General features: G+C 51.8%; 1 protein-coding gene across 1 annotated transcript in view; it reads left to right on the forward strand.

Annotated features, from left to right (window-relative positions):
* LOC129694367 (anion exchange protein 3-like) overlaps positions 1-18,191 on the forward strand; it is a gene marked incomplete at both ends in the record, with an annotated part of 80,301 nt that extends 62,110 nt beyond the window's left edge. Inside the window, 5 exon segments of the mRNA XM_055631069.1 lie at positions 2,603-2,797; positions 6,635-6,823; positions 14,107-14,196; positions 14,797-14,963; positions 17,938-18,191. Of these exon segments, the coding sequence (XP_055487044.1) occupies positions 2,603-2,797; positions 6,635-6,823; positions 14,107-14,196; positions 14,797-14,963; positions 17,938-18,191 (895 nt within the window).
* Positions 18,192-18,949: the final 758 nt, after the last annotated feature.

The following is an 18,949-nucleotide window of genomic DNA, read 5'->3' on the forward strand; positions in this document are numbered from 1 at the left end:
CTCCCCTTTATTCTAAGACTGTGTGGCCCCTGGTTCTGGACTCGCCCAACATTGGGAACATTTTTCCTGCATCTAGCTTGTCCAGTCCTTCTATAATTTTATATGTTTCTATAAGATTCCCCCTCATCCTTCTAAACTCCAGTGAATACAAGCCTAGTCTTTTCAATCTTTCCTCATATGACAGTCCCGCCATCCCAGGGATCAATCTCGTGAACCTACGCTGCACTGCCTCAATCACACGGATGTCCTTCCCTCAAATTAGGAGACCAAAACTGTACACAATACTCCAGATGTGGTCTCACCAGAGCCCTATACAACTGCAGAAGAACCTCTCTACTCCTATACTGAAATCCTGGACTAAATTAAACTAAAGTGGCGTGGTTTAGTTTAGACATACAGCGTGGAAACAGGCCCTTCAACCCATCGGGTCCATGCTGACCAGCGATCACCCCGTACACTAACACTATCCTACACACTGGGGACAATTTCCAATTGACTGAAGCCAATTAACCTACAAACCCGTACTACTTTGGAGTGTGGGAGGAAACCGGAGCACCCGGAGAAAACCCACGCAGGTCACGGGGAGAACGTGCAAACTCCGTACATTCAGAAATCCGAATAAGATATCCTCTCATCCTTCTAAACTCCCGAGTATAATCATTGCAGAAGTACAATCGATCCACACACACGTCTAGCAGGTAGTGCAGGGAGAAAGCTAATAGAGAACAGAATATTAAATTACAGCTACAGAGAATGTTTAGTTTAGTTTAGTTCATTGTCCTGTGTACCGAGGTACAGTGAAAAGCTTTTGTTGCGTGCTAACCAGTCAGCGGAAAGACAACACATGATTACAATCGAGCCGTCCACAGTGTACAGATACAGGATAAGGGAATAACGTTTAGTGCAAGGTAAAGCCAGCAAAGTCCGATCAAGGATAGTCCGAGGGTCTCCAATGAGGTAGATAGTAGTTCAGGACCGCTCTCTTTAAAGTCCAATTAGATATAGTTCGAAAATCTCCAATGAGGTAGATGTGAGGTCAGGACTGCTCACTAGTTGGTGAGAGGACGGTTCAGTTCCCTGATAAGGGTTCCCTGATAATTTTTTATTTTTTTCCCTGTAAACCAGCAGCTACAGTTCCTTGTTTTTTTACCAGTTGGGGGGGGGGGGGGGGGATCATGGTTGCTGGCTGGCAAGTTAAAAGTTAATTCTTCTCTCTCTCTCTCCCGTTTTCCTTCCATTGTCTGAACCCCCCCTCTCTCCCCTCTCCCTCCCCTCTCCCCCTCCCCTCTCCCCTCTCTCCCCCCCCCCCCTCTCCCCTCTCCCCCTCGTCTCCCCTCTCCCCTCTCCTCCTCTCCCCTCTCCCCTCTCCCCTCTCCCCTCTCCCCCCTCTCCTCTCCTCCCCCTCCCCCCTCCCCCCTCCCCTCTCCCCCCCTCCCCTCTCCCCCCTCCCCTCCTCCCCCTCCCCCCCCCTCCCCCTCCCCTCTCCCCTCTCCCCTCTCCCCCCCTCCCTCTCCCCCCCTCCCCTCTCCCCCCTCCCCCCTCCCCTCTCCCCTCTCCCCTCTCCCCCCCCTCTCTCCCCTCTCCTCCCCCCCCCTCCTCTCCTCCCCCCCCCCCCTTCTCCCTCTCTCCCCTCCCCTCTCTCTCTCTTCCCTCTCCTCTCCCTCCCCCCTCTCTCCTCCATCCTCTCTCTCCCTGCTCTCTTCCCTCTCCTCTCCTCTCCCTCTCTTCCCCCCTCTCTCTCTCTCTCTCTCTCCCCCCCTCCCCTCTCCCCTCTCTCTCTCCCTCTCTCTCCCCTCTCTCCCTCTCTCCCCCCTCTCCCTCTCCCCCTCTCCCCTCTCCCTCCTCCCCCCCCCTCTCCCCTCTCCCCCCTCCCCCCCCCCCCCCCCCCCACCCCTCTCCCCCCCCCCCTCCCCCCCCCCCTCTCCCCTCTCCCCCCTCTCCCCCCCCTCTCCCCTCTCCCCTCTCCCCCTCCCCCCTTCCGCCCCTCTCCCCTCTCCCTCTCCCCTCTCCCCCTCTCCCCTCTCTCCCTCCCTCTCTCTCTCTCCCCTCTCTCCCCTTCTCTCTCCCCTCTCCCCCCTTCTCTCCTCTCCCCTCCCTCCCCCCTCCCCCCTCCCCCCTCCCCTCTCCCCTCTCCCCTCTCCCCCCTCCCCTCTCCCCCCTCCCCTCTCCCCTCTCCCCTCCCCCCTCCCCGCTCCCCCCTCCCCTCTCCCTGCTCCCCTCTCCCTGCTCCCCTCTCCCTGCTCCTCCTCTCCCCTCTCCCCTCTCCCCTCCTCCCCCCCCTCCTCCCCCCCCCCCCCCTCCTCCTCCCCCCCCCCTCTCCCCCCTCCCCCCCTCTCCCCCCTCCCCTCTCCCCTCTCCCCCCTCCCGTCTACCCTCTCTCCTCTCCCCTCTCTCCCCTCTCCCCTCTCCCCCCTCTCCCCTCTCCCCCTCTCCCCCCTCCCTCTCTCCCCTCTCCCCTCTCCCCCCCCCCCTCCCCCCTCCCCCCCCCCCCCCCCCTCCCTCCCCCCTCCCCTCTCCCCTCTCCCCCCTCCCCTCTCCCCTCTCTCCCCCCTCCCCTCTCCCCTCTCCCCACCCACAACGTGCGACCCAACCCCATCACCAGTTCAGCAAGGACCAGCACATTGACTATCTCACCGGCCGAGTGTGGATTGGCTTCTGGCTGATGTTCATTGTCCTCATCACCGTGGCGTTGGAGGGCAGCTTCCTGGTCCGATACGTCACCCCCTTCACTCAGGAAATCTTTGCGTTCCTCATCTCCGCCATCTTCATCTACGAGACCTTTAAAAACCTCTTGATAGTAAGTACAAAGGATGTCGCCGCGACCCCTTCGTGGAGAGATACGCAGACACAGCACGGAAACAGCGCCCTTCGGCCCACCGAGTACACGCCGACCAGCGATCGCCCCCGTACGCTTGTGGGCCTGTCCAGGACGGAAATCTCTATCAAAACATGGGGGGGACACAATTTATTGCCGGATGCGCGCGCGCATACACACACATACGTGAGGCTTCAGCCGTGTCCCCGTGGACGGTAACATCGGGAACTGACCTGGGTTGGTGACCGACTCCGGACTCCAGCAACGGCAGCTTTGTCCGCCCCGAATCGTGGGGCTTGAATCGGTTCACAGGGGCTTCAACATCAGGAGCCTCCATCGCCTCGATGCAGCAGTTTGATTTTAAGCCGCGCCGGGCGATGAAAGGCCCGGCGAACGGGCCAATTCAGCCCTTAGAAAGTGTCTGATGAAGTCCGGATTACAAAACATGGGGGGGGATATTGTCCCCCACCTCTCAAAGCATGCGGGGGGGGGGGGGGGGGAGGGTGTGTCTGCAACCCCGTCCCCCCCCCAGGATTTCCGCCCCATGGGCCTGTCCCACTTAGGCGATTTTTTTCGGCGAGTGCCGGCACCCGCCATAGGTCGCAGCAGTTCGCCGAAAATGTTCAACATGTTGAAAATCCAGCGGCGACCAGATCAAGGTAGGACTCTTTAGGCGACTACTCACGACCGTACGGGCTTCACCCCGCCACATGCTACGGCCGTGAGTCGTCTCCTCAGTTGCCCAAAGAGTTGTAGCGTCTTTCTGCTCGCTGCTGGATTTTCAACGTGGTGGACATTTTTGACGACCCGCAACGACCTATGCCGAGTGCCGGCAGTCACGTAAGTGGGACAGCCCCGTAACACTATCCTACACACACTGGGGATAATTTACAATTTCTACCAGAACCAATCAATCTATAAACACTTTACACGTCTTAGGAGTTGGGATATTATACTAGTTGTATACAGTTGTGCAAGAGGATGTGCAAGGCACTATACAAATGCTAGTTTTTTTGTATCTCAGTAGGGAACCAGACGATCTTGATGTCTCATCTCTAAGATGTTATGGTACAATTGGCGAATGGCATGTTGGCCTTCATAACAAGAGGAATTGAGTATAGGAGCAAAGAGTTCCTTCTGCAGTTGTACAGGGCCCTAGTGAGACCACACCTGGAGGATTGTGTGCAGTTTTGGTCCCCTAATTTGAGGAAGGACATTCTTGTTATTGAGGGGAGTGCAGCGTAGGTTCACCAGGTTAATCCCGATCATATGCTGAGAGAATGGAGCGGCTGGGCTTGTAAACTCTGGAATTTAGAAGGATTACAGGGTATCTTATTGAAACATATGCTGCACTGCCTCAATCACAAGGATGTCCTTCCTCAAATTAGGAGACCAAAACTGTACGCAATACTCCAGATGTGGTCTCACCAGAGCCCTATACAACTGCAGAAGAACCTCTCTACTCCTATACTGAAATCCTCTTGTTATGAAGGCCAACATTCCATTAGCTTTCTTCACTGCCTGCTGCACCTGCACGCCAACTTTCAGTGACCAGTGTACAAGGACACCCAGGTCTCGCTGCACCTCCCCCTTACCTAACCTAACCCCGTTGAGATAATAATCTGCCCCCTTGTTTTTGCCACCAAAGTGGATAACCTCACATTTATCTATATTATACTGCATCTGCCACGCATCTGCCCACTCACTCAACCTGTCCAGGTCACCCTGCAACCTCCGAACATCCTCTTCACAGTTCACACTGCCGCCCAGCTTTGTGTTATCCACAAACTTGCTAGTGTTGCTCCTAATTCCCTCTTTCCAAATCATTAATATATATGGTAAACATTTGCGGCCCCAACACCGAGCCTTGCGGCACTCCACTTGCCACTGCCAGCCATTCTGAAAAGGACCCGTTCACTCCTACTCTTTGCTTCCGGTCTGCCAACCAATTTTCTATCCATGTCAACACCCTACCCCCAATACCATGTGCTCTAATTTTAGTCACCAGTCTCCCGTGCGGGACCTTATCAAAGGCTTTCTGAAAGTCTAGATACACTACATCCACTGGCTCCCCTTCATCCATTTTACTTGTCACATCCTCAAAAAATTCCAGAAGATTAGTCAAGCAAGATTTCCCTTTCATAAATCCATGTTGACTTGAACTAATCCTTTTACTGCTATCCAAATGCCCCATTATTACCTCTTTAATAATTGACTCCAGCATCTTTTCCACCACCGGTCAGGCTAACTGCTCTGTAATTCCCCGTTTTCCCTCTCGCTCCTTTCTTGAAAAGTGGGATAACAATAGCTGTCCTCCAGTCCACAGGAACTGATCCTGAATCTATTGAACATTGGAAAATGATCACCAATGCGTCCACTATTTCTAGAGCCACCTCCCTGAGGACCCTGGGATGCAGACCATCAGGTCCAGGGGATTTATCATCCTTCAGTCCCATTAGCCTACCCAATACTATTTCTCGCCTAATGAAAATGTCTTTCAGTTCCTCTACCCCCTTAGATCCTCTGTCCTCCAGTACATTTGGGAGATTGTTTGTGACTTCCTTAGTGAAGACAGATCCGAAGTACCTATTCAACTCTTCTGCTATTTCCTTGTTGCCCATAATAATTTCACCCGTGTCTGCCTTCAAGGGACCCACATTTGACTTTGCTACTCTTTTCCCCGTAACATATCTAATGAAGCTTTTACTGTCCTTTATGTTCCTGGCCAGCTTACCTTCGTACTTCATCTTTTCAGCCCGTAATGCCCGTTTTGTTTCCTTCTGTTGTCCTATGAAAGTTTCCCAATCCTCTGGCTTTGGATACAGTTTAGGGTTACAGTGTGGAAACAGGCCCACCGGGTCGGTGCCGACCAGCGATCCCCGTACACTAACTCTATCCTACACACTAGGGACAATTGACAATCTACAGGGGGCCAATTAATCTTCTAACCTGCACGTCTTTGGGTTGTGGGAGAAAACTGACCGCGGTCACAGGGAGAACGTACAAACTCCGTACAGACAGCACCCGTAGTGGGGATCGAACCCGAGGCCCTGGCGCTGTGAGGCAGCAACTCTACCGCTGCGCCACCATGCCGCCCTAGTGATTCTGGGATCTGTTCTGACATCCATCTGCATTGGTCCCCTTGGTGACCTTCTCCCTCTAAACGAAACGCAACTCAACCCAACCCAACCCAACGCAACTCAACGCAACTCAACTCAACCCAACCCAACCCAACCCAACCCAACCAAACCCAACCCAACCCAACCCAACCCAACCCAACCCAACCCCAACCAAACTCAACCCAACCCAACACAACCAAACCCAACTCAACCCAACACCCAACCCAACCCAAGCCAACCCAACCCAACCCAACCCAACCCCAACCCAACCCCAACCCAACCCAACCCAACCCCAACCCAACCCAACCCAACGCAACTAAACCCAACCCAATGCAACCCAACCCAACCCGACCCAACCCAACTCACCCCAACCCCAACCCAACCCAACCCAACCGCAACCTAACCCAACCCAATCCAACCCAACCTAACCCACCCCAACCTAACTCAACCGAGCCCAACCCAACCCAACCCAACCCAACCCAACCCAACCCAACCCAACCCAACCCAACCCAACCCAACCCAACCCCAACCCAACCCAACCCAACCCACCCCAACCCAACCCAACCCAACCCAACCCAACCCAACCCAACCCAACCCAACCCTACCCAACCCCAACCCAACCCAACCCAACCCAACCCAACCCAACCCAATCTTACCCAACCCAACCCAACCCAACTCAACCCAACCCAACTGTTTCTAGGTCTTCGCCGCCCACCCCCTGCTCAAGTCCTACCCAGTCTTCCCAGAGCTGGAGGGCAACGTGACGAAGGACTTGGTCGTCATTATGCAACCCAACACGGCGCTGCTGTCCCTGGTCCTGATGGTGGGGACCTTCTTCACTGCCTACTTCCTGAGGAAGTTCAGAAACAGCCGCTTTCTCGCAGGAAGTGTGAGTATTTAGCCGCGACGCGCCCGTTCATTGTCGCGTGTACCTGGGGTGGGGCGGCGTGAAATGAGATGTTTTTGCACACAAAGTACACAAAAGAGTTGTCACAATAGCCCAGTCAAAGTTAGAAAAATTACTCCCTCCTTCTTCTTCCCCACTCTCCCCCCCCACACAATGGCAGGTCCCCCCATTTGTCCTCAGCGCCCCCACCACCCCCCACAGCGGGTGCCCCTTTTGTTCTTGACGCCCATCCCCCCCCCCCCCCCCCCACCATGACCTATCCATCTCTGTTCCCGGCAACTTCTCTGCCCCAAAACCTCTCCAACTTTGCGAAGCTGCTGTGCTGGATAAAATCGAAGCATTTAAGCTTGTAATGACAGTATTTGCTGGGTGAGAGGGGTGGGTGGGGTGGGGGCACACTCTCTGCCCACCACAGGGAGTTGTGAGTCTGCCTCAGAGGGCGGTGGAGGCCGGTTCTCTGGATGCTTTCAAGGGAGAGCTAGATAGGGCTCTTAAAGACAGCGGAGTCAGGGGATATGGGGAGAAGGCAGGAATGGGGTACTGAGTTGGATGATCAGCCATGATCACATTGAATGGCGGTGCTGGCTCGAAGGGCCGAATGGCCTCTACTCCTGCACCTGTTGTCTATTGTCTATTGTCTCCCTCCTGCCCCAGCATGGTCCCAAGCAAAAGTGACCTAAAACCAGGCCCAAGATCACTGAGCCTTACAGTCCGAGACGTACAGCACGGAAACTGGCCCTTTGGCCCAAATTGCCCGTGCAGACCAGGCCCTGTTCCTGTGCTGTGCTCTTCTGTGTTTAGACAATAGACAGTAGGTGCAGGAGTAGAGGCCATTTGGCCCTTCGAGCCAGCACCGCCATTCAATGTGATCATGGCTGATCATCCACAATCAGTACCCCGTTCCCACCTCTCCCCATATCCCCTGACTCCGCTATCTTTAAGAGCCCTATCTAGTTCTCTCTTGAATGCATCCAGAGAACCGGCCTCCACCGCCCTCTGAGGCAGAGAATTTCACAGATTCTGTGAAAAAGCTTTTCCTCATCTCCATTCTAAATAACCATATAACCATATAACAATTACAGCACGGAAACAGGCCATCTCGGCCCTACAAGTCCATGCCGAACAACTTTTTTTTTTCCCTTAGTCCCACCTGCCTGCACTCATACCATAACCCTCCATTCCCTTCTCATCCATATGCCTATCCAATTTATTTTTAAATGATACCAACGAACCTGCCTCCGCCACTTCCACTGGAAGCTCATTCCACACCGCTACCACTCTCTGAGTAAAGTTCCCCCTCATGTTATCCTAAACGTCTGTCCCTTAATGGCTTACCCCTTATTCTTAAACTGTGTGGCCCCTGGTCCTGGACTCCCCCAACATCGGGAACATGTTTCCTGCCTCTAGTGTGTCCAATCCCTTAATAATCTTATATGTTTTTTCAATAAGAAACCCTCTCATCCTTCTAAATTCCAGCGTGTACAAGCCCAGCCGCTCCATTCTCTCAGCATATGACAGTCCCGCCATCCCGGGAATTAACCTGGTGAACCACACTTGGAGATACAGTGCGTATGTGGGCACCTGTAGTCGGTTCTCTGGCGCTGTGAGGCAGCAGCTCTACCCGCTGCGTCACCGTGCCACCCTAATGTATGTTCTACGAAATTCCATCCAAAACTCCCTTTCCATCTGTGTTCCTTTTCCCTGTCTCTCAACAACCTTCACTGGTTCCAATGGCGAGATAGAATACTTATTTACTAATCCCTCCATCTCTATCTCCCTGTCTCTGTATCTCTCTTCTACCCAGACAAGGTCGTGGCATTGCTCATAGAGTCATAGCATGGAAACAGGCCCTTCGGCCCAATTTACCCAAGCTGACCAACATGCCCCAACTACACTAGTTTCAATATAGGAGTAGAGAGAGGTTCTTCTGCAGTTGTATAGGGGTCTGGTGAGACCACATCTGGAATATTGCATCAGATGCAGCAAAGCATCAGAGCACATGGTATTGGGGGTAGGGTGTGACATGGATAGAAAATTGGTTGGCAGACCGGAAGCAAAGAGTAGGAGTGAACGGGTCCTTTTCAGAATGGCAGGCAGTAGCGAGTGGAGTGCCGCAAGGCTCGGTGTTGGGGCCGCAACTGTTTACCATATATATTAATGATTTGGAAGAGGGAATTAGGAGCAACACTAGCAAGTTTGCGGATGACACAAAGCTGGGTGGCAGTGTGAACTGTGAAGAGGATGTTAGGAGGTTGCAGGGTGACCTCGACAGGTTGAGTGAGTGGGCAGATGCGTGGCAAATGCAGTATAATATAGATAAATGTGAGGTTATCCACTTTGGGGGCAAAAACATGGGGGCAGATTATTATCTCAATGGGGTTAGGTTAGGTAAGGGGGAGGTGCAGCGAGACCTGGGTGTCCTTGTACACCGGTCATTGAAAGTTGGCGTGCAGGTACAGCAGGCAGTGAAGAAAGCTAATGGAATGTTGGCCTTCATAACAAGAGGATTTCAGTATCGGAGTAAAGAGGTTCTTCTGCAGTTGTATAGGGCTCTGGTGAGACCACATCTGGAGTATTGTGTACAGTTTTGGTCTCCTAATTTGAGGAAGGACATCCGTGTGATTGAGGCAGTGCAGCGTAGGTTCATGAGATTAATCCCTGGGATGGCGGGACTGTCATATGAGGAAAGGTTGAAAAGACTAGGCTTGTATTCACTGGAGTTTAGAAGGATGAGGGGAGGGATCTTATAGAAACATATAAAATTATAAAAGGACTGGACAAGCTAGATGCAGGAAAAATGTTCCCAATGTTGGGCGAGTCCAGAACCAGGGGCCACACAGTCTTAGAATAAAGGGGAGGTCATTTAAGACTGAGGTGAGAAAACACTTTTTCACCCAGAGAGTTGTGAATTTGTGGAATTCCCTGCCACAGAGGGCAGTGGAGGCCAATTCACTGGAAGGATTTAAGAGTTGGATAGAGCTCTAGGGGTTAGTGGAGTCAAGAGATATGGGGCGAAGGCAGGCACGGGTTATTGATTGGGGACGATCAGCCATGATCACAATGAATGGTGGTGCTGGCTCGAAGGGCCGAATGGTCTCCTCCTGCACCTATTTACTATGTTTCTATGTTAATCCCACCTACCCACATTTGGCCCATGTCCCTCTAAACCTTTCCAGTCCTTGTACCAGTCCAAAAGTTCATATTCTTAGACCCCCTTCAGTCGTGGCTGACCATAGGTGTCTCCCGGGTGCTATTTCCTACATGGAGGATGCCTGTGCATGACTTTGTTTAACGTGGGGAGACTGGTGCACAGACAGCCACCCCACGTGGGGTCCTTGACAGATCTGGGTCAGGATCCAGTGGCGTGGAGTCCAAGACAACCAGAGACCCTTTTCTGCTGCAGCCTTCATCCGCCTTCCCAGCCGTTGTGACGTTAGCTCCACTAAGGTCAGCCATCGTCCTCCGCCTGTTCCACCGTTGAGGTCTTGGTTGGATTGCTCTTTGTCAGGGACCTCCCCCTCGACTTTACCGCCATGGGTGGCCCTACCAGGAGCACAGCTCCAGACGGCATCGCTCTCAGGATCTCAGGTCCACACGAGCTTCTCCACCACGACACGGTGACCATCCACGGAGAAGAATGTTCATCAGTTCATAAGTTATAGGAGCAGAGTTAGGCCTTTCGGCCCATCAAGACTTCTCCACCATTCCATCTATCTCTCCATCTCAGCCACATTTTCCTGCCTTTTCCCCATAGCCCATATGGGGTCTTCCCATAACTTTTAAATGGTGTAATAGTCCCTGCCTCAAAGACCTCCTCTGGCAGCTTGTTCCATACTTACATCGCCCTTAAGGACCTGTCCCACTTACTCGTGATATGGGGAGAAGGCAGGAACGGGGTACTGATTGTGGATGATCAGTCATGATCACAGTGAATGGCGGTGCTGGCTCGAAGGGCCCAATGGCCTACTCCTGCACCTGTTGTCTATAGACTATTGACATATAAAACATACTTGTGTAGGAAAGAACTGCAGATGCTGGTTTACACCAAAGGTAGACACAAACTGCCGGAGTAACTCAGCGGGTCAGGCAGCATCTCTGGAGAAAAAGAATAGGTGACGTTTCTGGTTCGAACTCTTCTTCAGAATGAAAGATAGATTGGGGGGGGGGGAACTGGAGGCGAGAACTGGCCAGAGCCAAACAGGGCGGGCAACAGGTGACCTCAGGAAGGGTGGAGCCCACAAAGGTCTATTGTTGTAATGTTAAAATTGTACTGTAATGTTAAAATTGTACAAGGCATTGGTGAGACCAAATCTGGAGTATGGTGTACAATTTTGGTTGCCCAATTACAGGAAGGATGTCAACAAAATAGAGAGAGTACAGAGGAGATTTACTAGAATGTTGCCTGGGTTTCAACAACTAAGTTACAGAGATAGGTTGACTAAGTTAGGTCTTTATTCTCTGGAACGCAGAAGGTTAAGGGGGGACCTGATAGAGGTCTTTAAAATGATGAGAGGGATAGACAGAGTTGATGTGGACAAGCTTTTCCCTTTGAGAATAGGGAAGATTCAAACAAGAGGACATGACTTCAGAATTAAGGGACAGAAGTTTAGGGGTAATATGAGGGGGAACTTCTTTACTCAGAGAGTGGTAGCGATGTGGAATGAGCTTCCAGTGGAAGTGGTGGAGGCAGGTTCATTGGTATCATTTAAAAATAAATTGGATAGGCATATGGATGAGAAGGGAATGGAGGGTTATGGTATGAGTGCAGGCAGGTGGGACTAAGGGGAAAACATTTTGTTCGGCATGGACTTGTAGGGCCGAGATGGCCTGTTTCCGTGCTGTAATTGTTATATGGTTATATGGCTGGGGAAGAGGTGACAATGACAGGGACACAACAGATAAAAGACATTCAGACAGATACATGTATATAGTGTGTAAGAAAGAACTGCATGGATATAATTGAAGGTAGACGCTAAAGTGCTGGAGTAACTCAGCGGGTGAGGCAGCATCTCTGGAGAGAAGGAATGGGCGACATTACCAGTCGAGACCCTTCTTCAGACTGATGTTTTTAGAGTAGGAGGGAAGGAGGTATCACAGAGGGGGAGAAGATGTTTGCGGAGAGAGGAGGAGAACTTATTCAAAGTAGACACACCTCAAACAGATATCGCAGTGGGGCGGACAAAATGGGTGAGAAGGAACTGCAGACTCTGGGATTTGAGGGATTTGGGCCAAAAGCAGGCAGGTGGGACTAGTGTAGATGGGACATGTTGGTCAGCATGGGCAATCAGTGGCTCAGAGGGAAATCAATCATCTCTAACAATCAATCAATCAATGCATTAATCAATAAGTCAGCAGGATCAGGCAGCATATCTGGAAGACATGGATTTATCCCTTCATGAATAAGGGGTAAGCCATTTAGAATGGAGACAAGGAAACACCTTTTCTCACAGAGATTTGTGAGTGTGGAATTCTCTGCCTCAGAGGGTGGTGGAGGCCGGTTCTCTGGATACTTTCAAGAGAGAGCTAGATAGGGCTCTTAAAGATGGTGGAGTCAGGGGATATGGGGAGAAGGCAGGAACGGGGTACTGATTGGGGATGATCAGCCATGATCACATTGAATGGCGGTGCTGGCTCGAAGGGGCGAATGGCCTACTCCTGCACCTATTGTCTATTGTCTATTGATAGGCGACACTTTATGTTGGGTCCCGACCTGTAATGTCGCTTCCACAGATTAGTAAGGGTGTTCCTGATCAGTACGGGTGTCAGAGGTTACGGGAAGAAGGCAGGACTATGGGGTTAGGAGGGAGAGATAGAACAGCCATGATTGAATGGAGGAGTGGACTCGATGGGCCGAATGGCCTAATTCTGCTCCGATGGCTTATGAACATGAGCTGCATGAGACCACTGCCCAGCCCATCACCAGCTCTGACCTCCCCACCATCGAAGGGATCTATCGAAGTTGCTCCCTCAAAAGGGCTGCCAACATCATCAAAGACCCCCACACCATCCTAGCCACACACTCGTAGAAACATAGAAATTAGGTGCAGGAGTAGAGGCCATTCGGCCCTTCGAGTCTGCACCGCCATTCAATATGATCATGGCTGATCATCCAACTCAGTATCCTGTACCTGCCTTCTCTCCATACCCCCTGATCCCTTTAGCCACAAGGCCACATCCAACTCCCTCTTAAATATAGCAAATGAACTGGCCTCAACTACCCCCTGTGGCAGAGAGTTCCAGAGATTCACCACTCGCTGTGTGAAAAAAGTACTTCTCATCTCGGTTTTAAAAGATTGCCCCCTTATCCTTATGCTGTGACCCCTTGTCCTGGACTTCCCCAACATCGGGAGCAATCTTCCTGCATCTAGCCTGTCCAACCCCCTCAACCATTGTCATCGGGAAAAAGGTACAGGAGTCTGAAAACTGTAACATCCAGGTTCAGGAACAGCTTCTTCCCTTCAGCCATCATGCTATTAAACACTACGGCACATAAGCCCTGAACTACAATATACTATTATCATTATTGCACCATATTTGTGATTTATCGAGTATGTGTGCATGTGTACACACACACACACTGTAAACTTTTATCTCCTGTTCTGTATTATGTTTACATATTCTGGTGAGCTGCAGCAAGTAAGAATTTCATTGTCCTATCTGGGACACATGACAATAAAACACTCCTGACTCTTGGTCACTGAGTTCCTTCAGCACTTCAATTCAATTCAATTCAACTTTAATGTCATCGCACAAATACAAGTATGAGTACAACGAAATGCAGTTTTGCGTCAGTCCGTAGTAGTTGTCCATAAAGAAATAATAAAAAATAGAAAGAGAGAAGATACAGAATAATCAAAAAATACAGAATAATCAAACAATGGGGACGGAGAGACTGGAGAAATCTATCGGCGGGACTCCGAGTTCAGCAATGTGATAGTGTTATTGTAGAAGCTGTTCCTCATCCTACTAGTACGTGACCTGAGGCTCCTGTACCGCCTCCCTGATGGGAGGAGGGCAAACAGTCCATGGTTGGGATGTGAGGAATCTTTGATGATCTTCCCAGCCCGTCTCAGACATCGTTTTCGGTGGAGGGCATCCATGGCAGGGAGCGGGGCATCGATGATGTACTGCGCGGTTTTCACCGCCCGTTGTAGTGCCTTCCTGTCCGCAGCTGGTGTTTTTAACTTGGTGTTTTACTCGGGGCTCCAGCGCCTGCAGTTCCCCGTATCTCCAGCGGTCTCGAGCTGCACATTCCTGTGTTCCAGGTGCGGCGAACTATCGGTGATTTTGGGATTCCGATTGCCATCCTGGTGATGCTGTTGGTGGACATCTCAGTACCAGACACCTACACGGAGGTAGGACCTTCACATGAAGAAAGACTGGACAGACTCGGCTTGTACTCGCTAGAATTTAGAAGGTTGAGATGGGGGGGGGGGGTCTTATAGAAACGTACAAAATTCTTAAGGGGTTGGACAGGCTAGATGCAGGAAGATTGCTCCCGATGTTGGGGAAGTCCAGGACAAGGGGTCACAGTTTAAGGTTGAAGGGGAAATCTTTTAGGACTGAGATGAGATAAGAAGAACATGTTTTAGAAACATAGAAACATAGAAATTAGGTGCAGGAGTAGGCCATTCGGCCCTTCGAGCCTGCACCGCCATTCAATATGATCATGGCTGATCATCCAACTCAGTATCCCGTACCTGCCTTCTCTCCATACCCCCTGATCCCCTTAGCCACAAGGGCCACATCTAACCCAAAGGAATCAGGGAGTATGGAGAGAAGGCAGGTACGGGATACTGAGTTGGATGATCAGCCATGATCATATTGAATGGCGAATGGTGCAGGCTCGAAGGGCCGAATGGCCTCTACTCCTGCGCCTATTTTCCATGTTTCTAGCTCTCTCTTGTGAAAGCCACCAGTTCCCGGCACCCACCGTGCCTCTCTCGCCCCCGCAGAAGCTGAACGTGCCGCTGCATTTCTCTGTCACGGCTCCCGAGAAGCGGAGATGGTTCATCCACCCCCTGGGCAAGGACAACGGCTTCCCGATCTGGATGATCTTCGGTGCGGCCATCCCCGCCATTCTCCTCTTCATCCTGATCTTCATGGAGACCAACATCACCACGTGAGTAGGACGCCGTGATCGCCGCGGTCTCGCCCCGTCACCCCGCGCGGGTCGCAGCCAGCCGAAGAGTCTCGCTAGTGGCACAGACGGCTGTGGAGTACAAGTTGACGGGCATGCCTAAGGCAGAGGTAGATAGATTCTTGCTTTGTACGGGTGTCAGAGGTTATGGGGAGAGACAGCAAGAGTATGGGGTTGAGAGGGAGAGATAGATCAGCCATGATTGAATGGCGGAGTAAACTTGATGGGCCGAATTCCGCCCCTATCCCTTATGAACGCTCATCAGAGGAACGCTGCAGCGGTGGATTCACCACTCCTCTATTAAACATAGAAACATAGAAATTAGGTGCAGGAGTAGAGGCCATTCGGCCCTTCAAGCCTGCACTATTCGCCATTCAATATGATCATGGCTGATCATCCAACTCAGTATCCCGTACCTGCCTTCTCTCCATACCCCCTGACCCCCTTAGCCACAAGGGCCACATCTAACTCCCTCTTAAATATAGCCAATGAACTGTGGCCTCGACTACCCTCTGTGGCAGAGAGTTCCAGAGATTCACCACTCTCTGTGTGAAAAAAGTTCTTCTCATCTCGGTTTTAAAGGATTTCCCCTTTATCCTTAAGCTGTGACCCCTATTGTCTATAATATCCCAACTTCTATACTCAATAGGTCTGAAGAAAGGTCCAGGCCCAAAAAGTCATTAGACAATAGACAATAGGCGCAGGAGGAGGCCATTCGGCCCTTCGAACCAGCACCACCATTCAATGTGATCATGGCTGATCATCCCCAGTCAGTACCCCGTTCCTGCTTTCTCCCCATATCCCCTGACTCCGCTATCTTTAAGAGCCCTATCTAGCTCTCTCTTGAAAGCATCCAGAGAACCGGCCTCCACCGCCCTCTGAGGCAGAGAATTCCACAGACTCACAACTCTCTGTGAGAAAAAGTACTTCCTCATCTCTGTTCTAAATGGCTTACTCCCTTATTCTTAAACTGTGTGTGTGGCCCCGGTTCTGGACTCCCCCAACATCGGGAACATGTTTCCTGCCTCTAGCGTGTCCAATCCTTTAACAATCTTATATGTTTCAATGAGATCCCCTCTCATCCTTCTAAACTCCAGAGTGTACAAGCCCAGCCGCTCCATTCTCTCATCATATGACAGTCCCGCCATCCTGGTGAACCTACGCTGCACTCCCTCAATAGCAAGAATGTCCTTCCTCAAATTAGGGGACCAAAACTGCACACAGATCATGGCTGATCATCCGCAGTGACTAGTGGGGTACCGCAAGGCTCAGTGCTGGGACCCCAGCTATTTAGGATATATATTAATGATTTAGACGAGGGAATTGAATGCAACATCTCCAAGTTTGCAGATCAAACATCGGGAACATGTTTCCTGCCTCTAGCGTGTCCAGACCCTTAGTAATCTTGTATGTTTCAACAAGATGCCCTCTCATCCTTCTAAACTCCAGAGTGTACAAGCCCAGCCGCTCCATTCTCTCAGCATATGTCAGCCCCGCCATCCTGGATATTAACCTTGTGAACCTACGCTGCACTCCCTCAATAGCAAAAGATGTGCAGTGAAATGAAAAGTGGCAAATGCTCGCGGACTTTGTGCAAAAAGACAAACAAACAACAAACAGAATGGAACAGAATCACATATTCACATATTTCATATTTGTGGGAGGGAAGAAAAAGGGAAAAAACAGCGATTTTAAAAAGACACCGCACCACAGTAGAGTGGTTCAGTAAAGTTAGTCCCTGGTGAGATAGGAGTTTACAGTCCGAATGGCCTCTGGGAAGAAACTCCTTCTCCATATAACCATATAAACCATATAACAATTACAGCACGGAAACAGGCCATCTCGACCCTTCTAGTCCGTGCCGAACACGTATTCTCCCCTAGTCCCATATACCTGCGCTCAGACCATAACCCTCCATTCCCTTCCCGTCCATATAACTATCCAATTTATTTTTTAATGATAAAAAACGAACCTGCCTCCACCACCTTCACTGGAAGCTCATTCCACACAGCCACCACTCTCTGAGTAAAGAAGTTCCCCCTCATGTTACCCCTAAACTTCTGTCCCTTAATTCTCAAGTCATGTCCCCTTGTTTGAATCTTCCCTACTCTCAGTGGGAAAAGCTTTTCCACGTCAACTCTGTCTATCCCTCTCATAATTTTAAAGACCTCTATCAAGTCCCCCCTTAACCTTCTGCGCTCCAGAGAATAAAGCCCTAACTTGTTCAACCTTTCTCTGTAACTTAGTTGCTGAAACCCAGGCAACATTCTAGTAAATCTCCTCTGTACTCTCTCTATTTTGTTGACATCGTTCCTATAATTAGGCGACCAAAATTGTACACCATACTCCAGAATTGGCCTCACCAATGCCTTGTACAATTTTAACATTACATCCCAGCTTCTATACTCAATGCTCTGATTTATAAAGACCAGCACACCAAAAGCTTTCTTTACCACCCTATCTACATGAGATTCCACTTTCAGGGAACTGTGCAAAGTTATTCCCAGATCCCTCTGTTCACCTACATTCTTCAATTCCCTACCATTTACCATGTACGTCCTATTTTGATTTGTCCTGCCAAGATGTAGCACCTCACACTTATCAGCATTAAACTCCATCTGCCATCTTTCAGCCCTCATCCTCTCCGTTCTCACCGCATGGCAACGGAGGCGTTTGCCTGACCGTAGCAGCTGGAACAGTCCGTTGCTGGGGTGGAAGTGGAAGGGGTCTCCCATGATCTTGTTGGCTCTGGAGTTTGCACCTCCTGATGTATAGTTCCTGCAGGGGGGGGGGGGGGGGGGGGGGGGGGGGGGGCGAGTGAAGTTCCCATAGTGCGTTTGGCCGAACGCACTACTCTCTGCAGAGCCTTCTTGTCCTGGGCAGCCCTGTCATTGACATGCCCGGCTGTTTGACAGACTAAGGACATTGCTTGCCTCCTCCCCACCCCACCCCACAGACTGATTGTGAGCAAGAAAGAACGGCACCTGGTCAAGGGATCCGGCTTCCACCTCGACCTGCTCCTGATCGGTGTTGGTGGCGGTTTCTGCGGCATCTTCGGGCTGCCGTGGCAGGCGGCGGCAACGGTGAGAAGCATCGCTCACGTCAACGCCCTGACGGTGATGAGCAACAGCACCGCTCCCGGGGAGAAGTTCCGCATCCAGGAGGTCAAGGAGCAGAGGGTCACCGGCATCGTGGTGGCTGTACTCGTGGGTGAGTCACGACCAAAACCCCCCCATCCCCTCCCCACCCCTCTCCTCCCATCACCTCCCATCTCCTCCCATTCTCTCCCCTCCCCTCCCATCCCCACCCCCTCTCCTCCCCACCCCTCTCCTCCCCTCCCATCCCACTCCCACCCCTCCCCTCCCATTCCCCCCCCCTCCCCTCCCCTCCCAACCCCTCCCATCACCTCCCATCTCCACTCTCCTCCCCTCCCCCCCTCCCCTCTCCTACTCCCTCCCCTCTCCCTCCCCTCCCATCGTCTCTCTCCTCCCCTCCATCTCCCATCTCCTCCCATCTCCTCCCTCCCCCCCCCTCCAATCCCTCCCCTCCCCTCCCCCTCCCCCTCCCTCCCCATCTCCCTCTATCCACTCCCATCCTTCCTGTCCCATCCCTCTTCCGCTCCCCTCCCTCCCCTCCCCTCCGCCTCTCCTCCCTCTCCTCCGTTCTCCCCTCCTCCTCCCCTCCCTTTCTCTCCTTTTTTCCCCGACTTTCTCCTTCCTCTCCTCTCTCCACCCCCCCTCCTTCTCCTTCCTCCCTCTCCCCTCTTTTCCCCTCCTCTCCCTCCTCTCCCCCCCTCTTTCCCTCCCCCCCTCTCTCCTCCCCTCCCCTTTCCTTCTGTCCAACCCCTCCCCGTACTCTCCCTTCCCCTCCCCCCATCCCCTCCCGCGCCCCCGCCCCCCCACCCCCACCTCCCCTCCCTCCCCTCCTTTCGTCACCATCCCATTACCACACACACAGAACGGCCGAAC

The sequence above is a fragment of the Leucoraja erinacea genome, unplaced genomic scaffold, assembly GCF_028641065.1.
Source record: "Leucoraja erinacea ecotype New England unplaced genomic scaffold, Leri_hhj_1 Leri_638S, whole genome shotgun sequence".
Classification (NCBI taxonomy): domain Eukaryota; kingdom Metazoa; phylum Chordata; class Chondrichthyes; order Rajiformes; family Rajidae; genus Leucoraja; species Leucoraja erinaceus.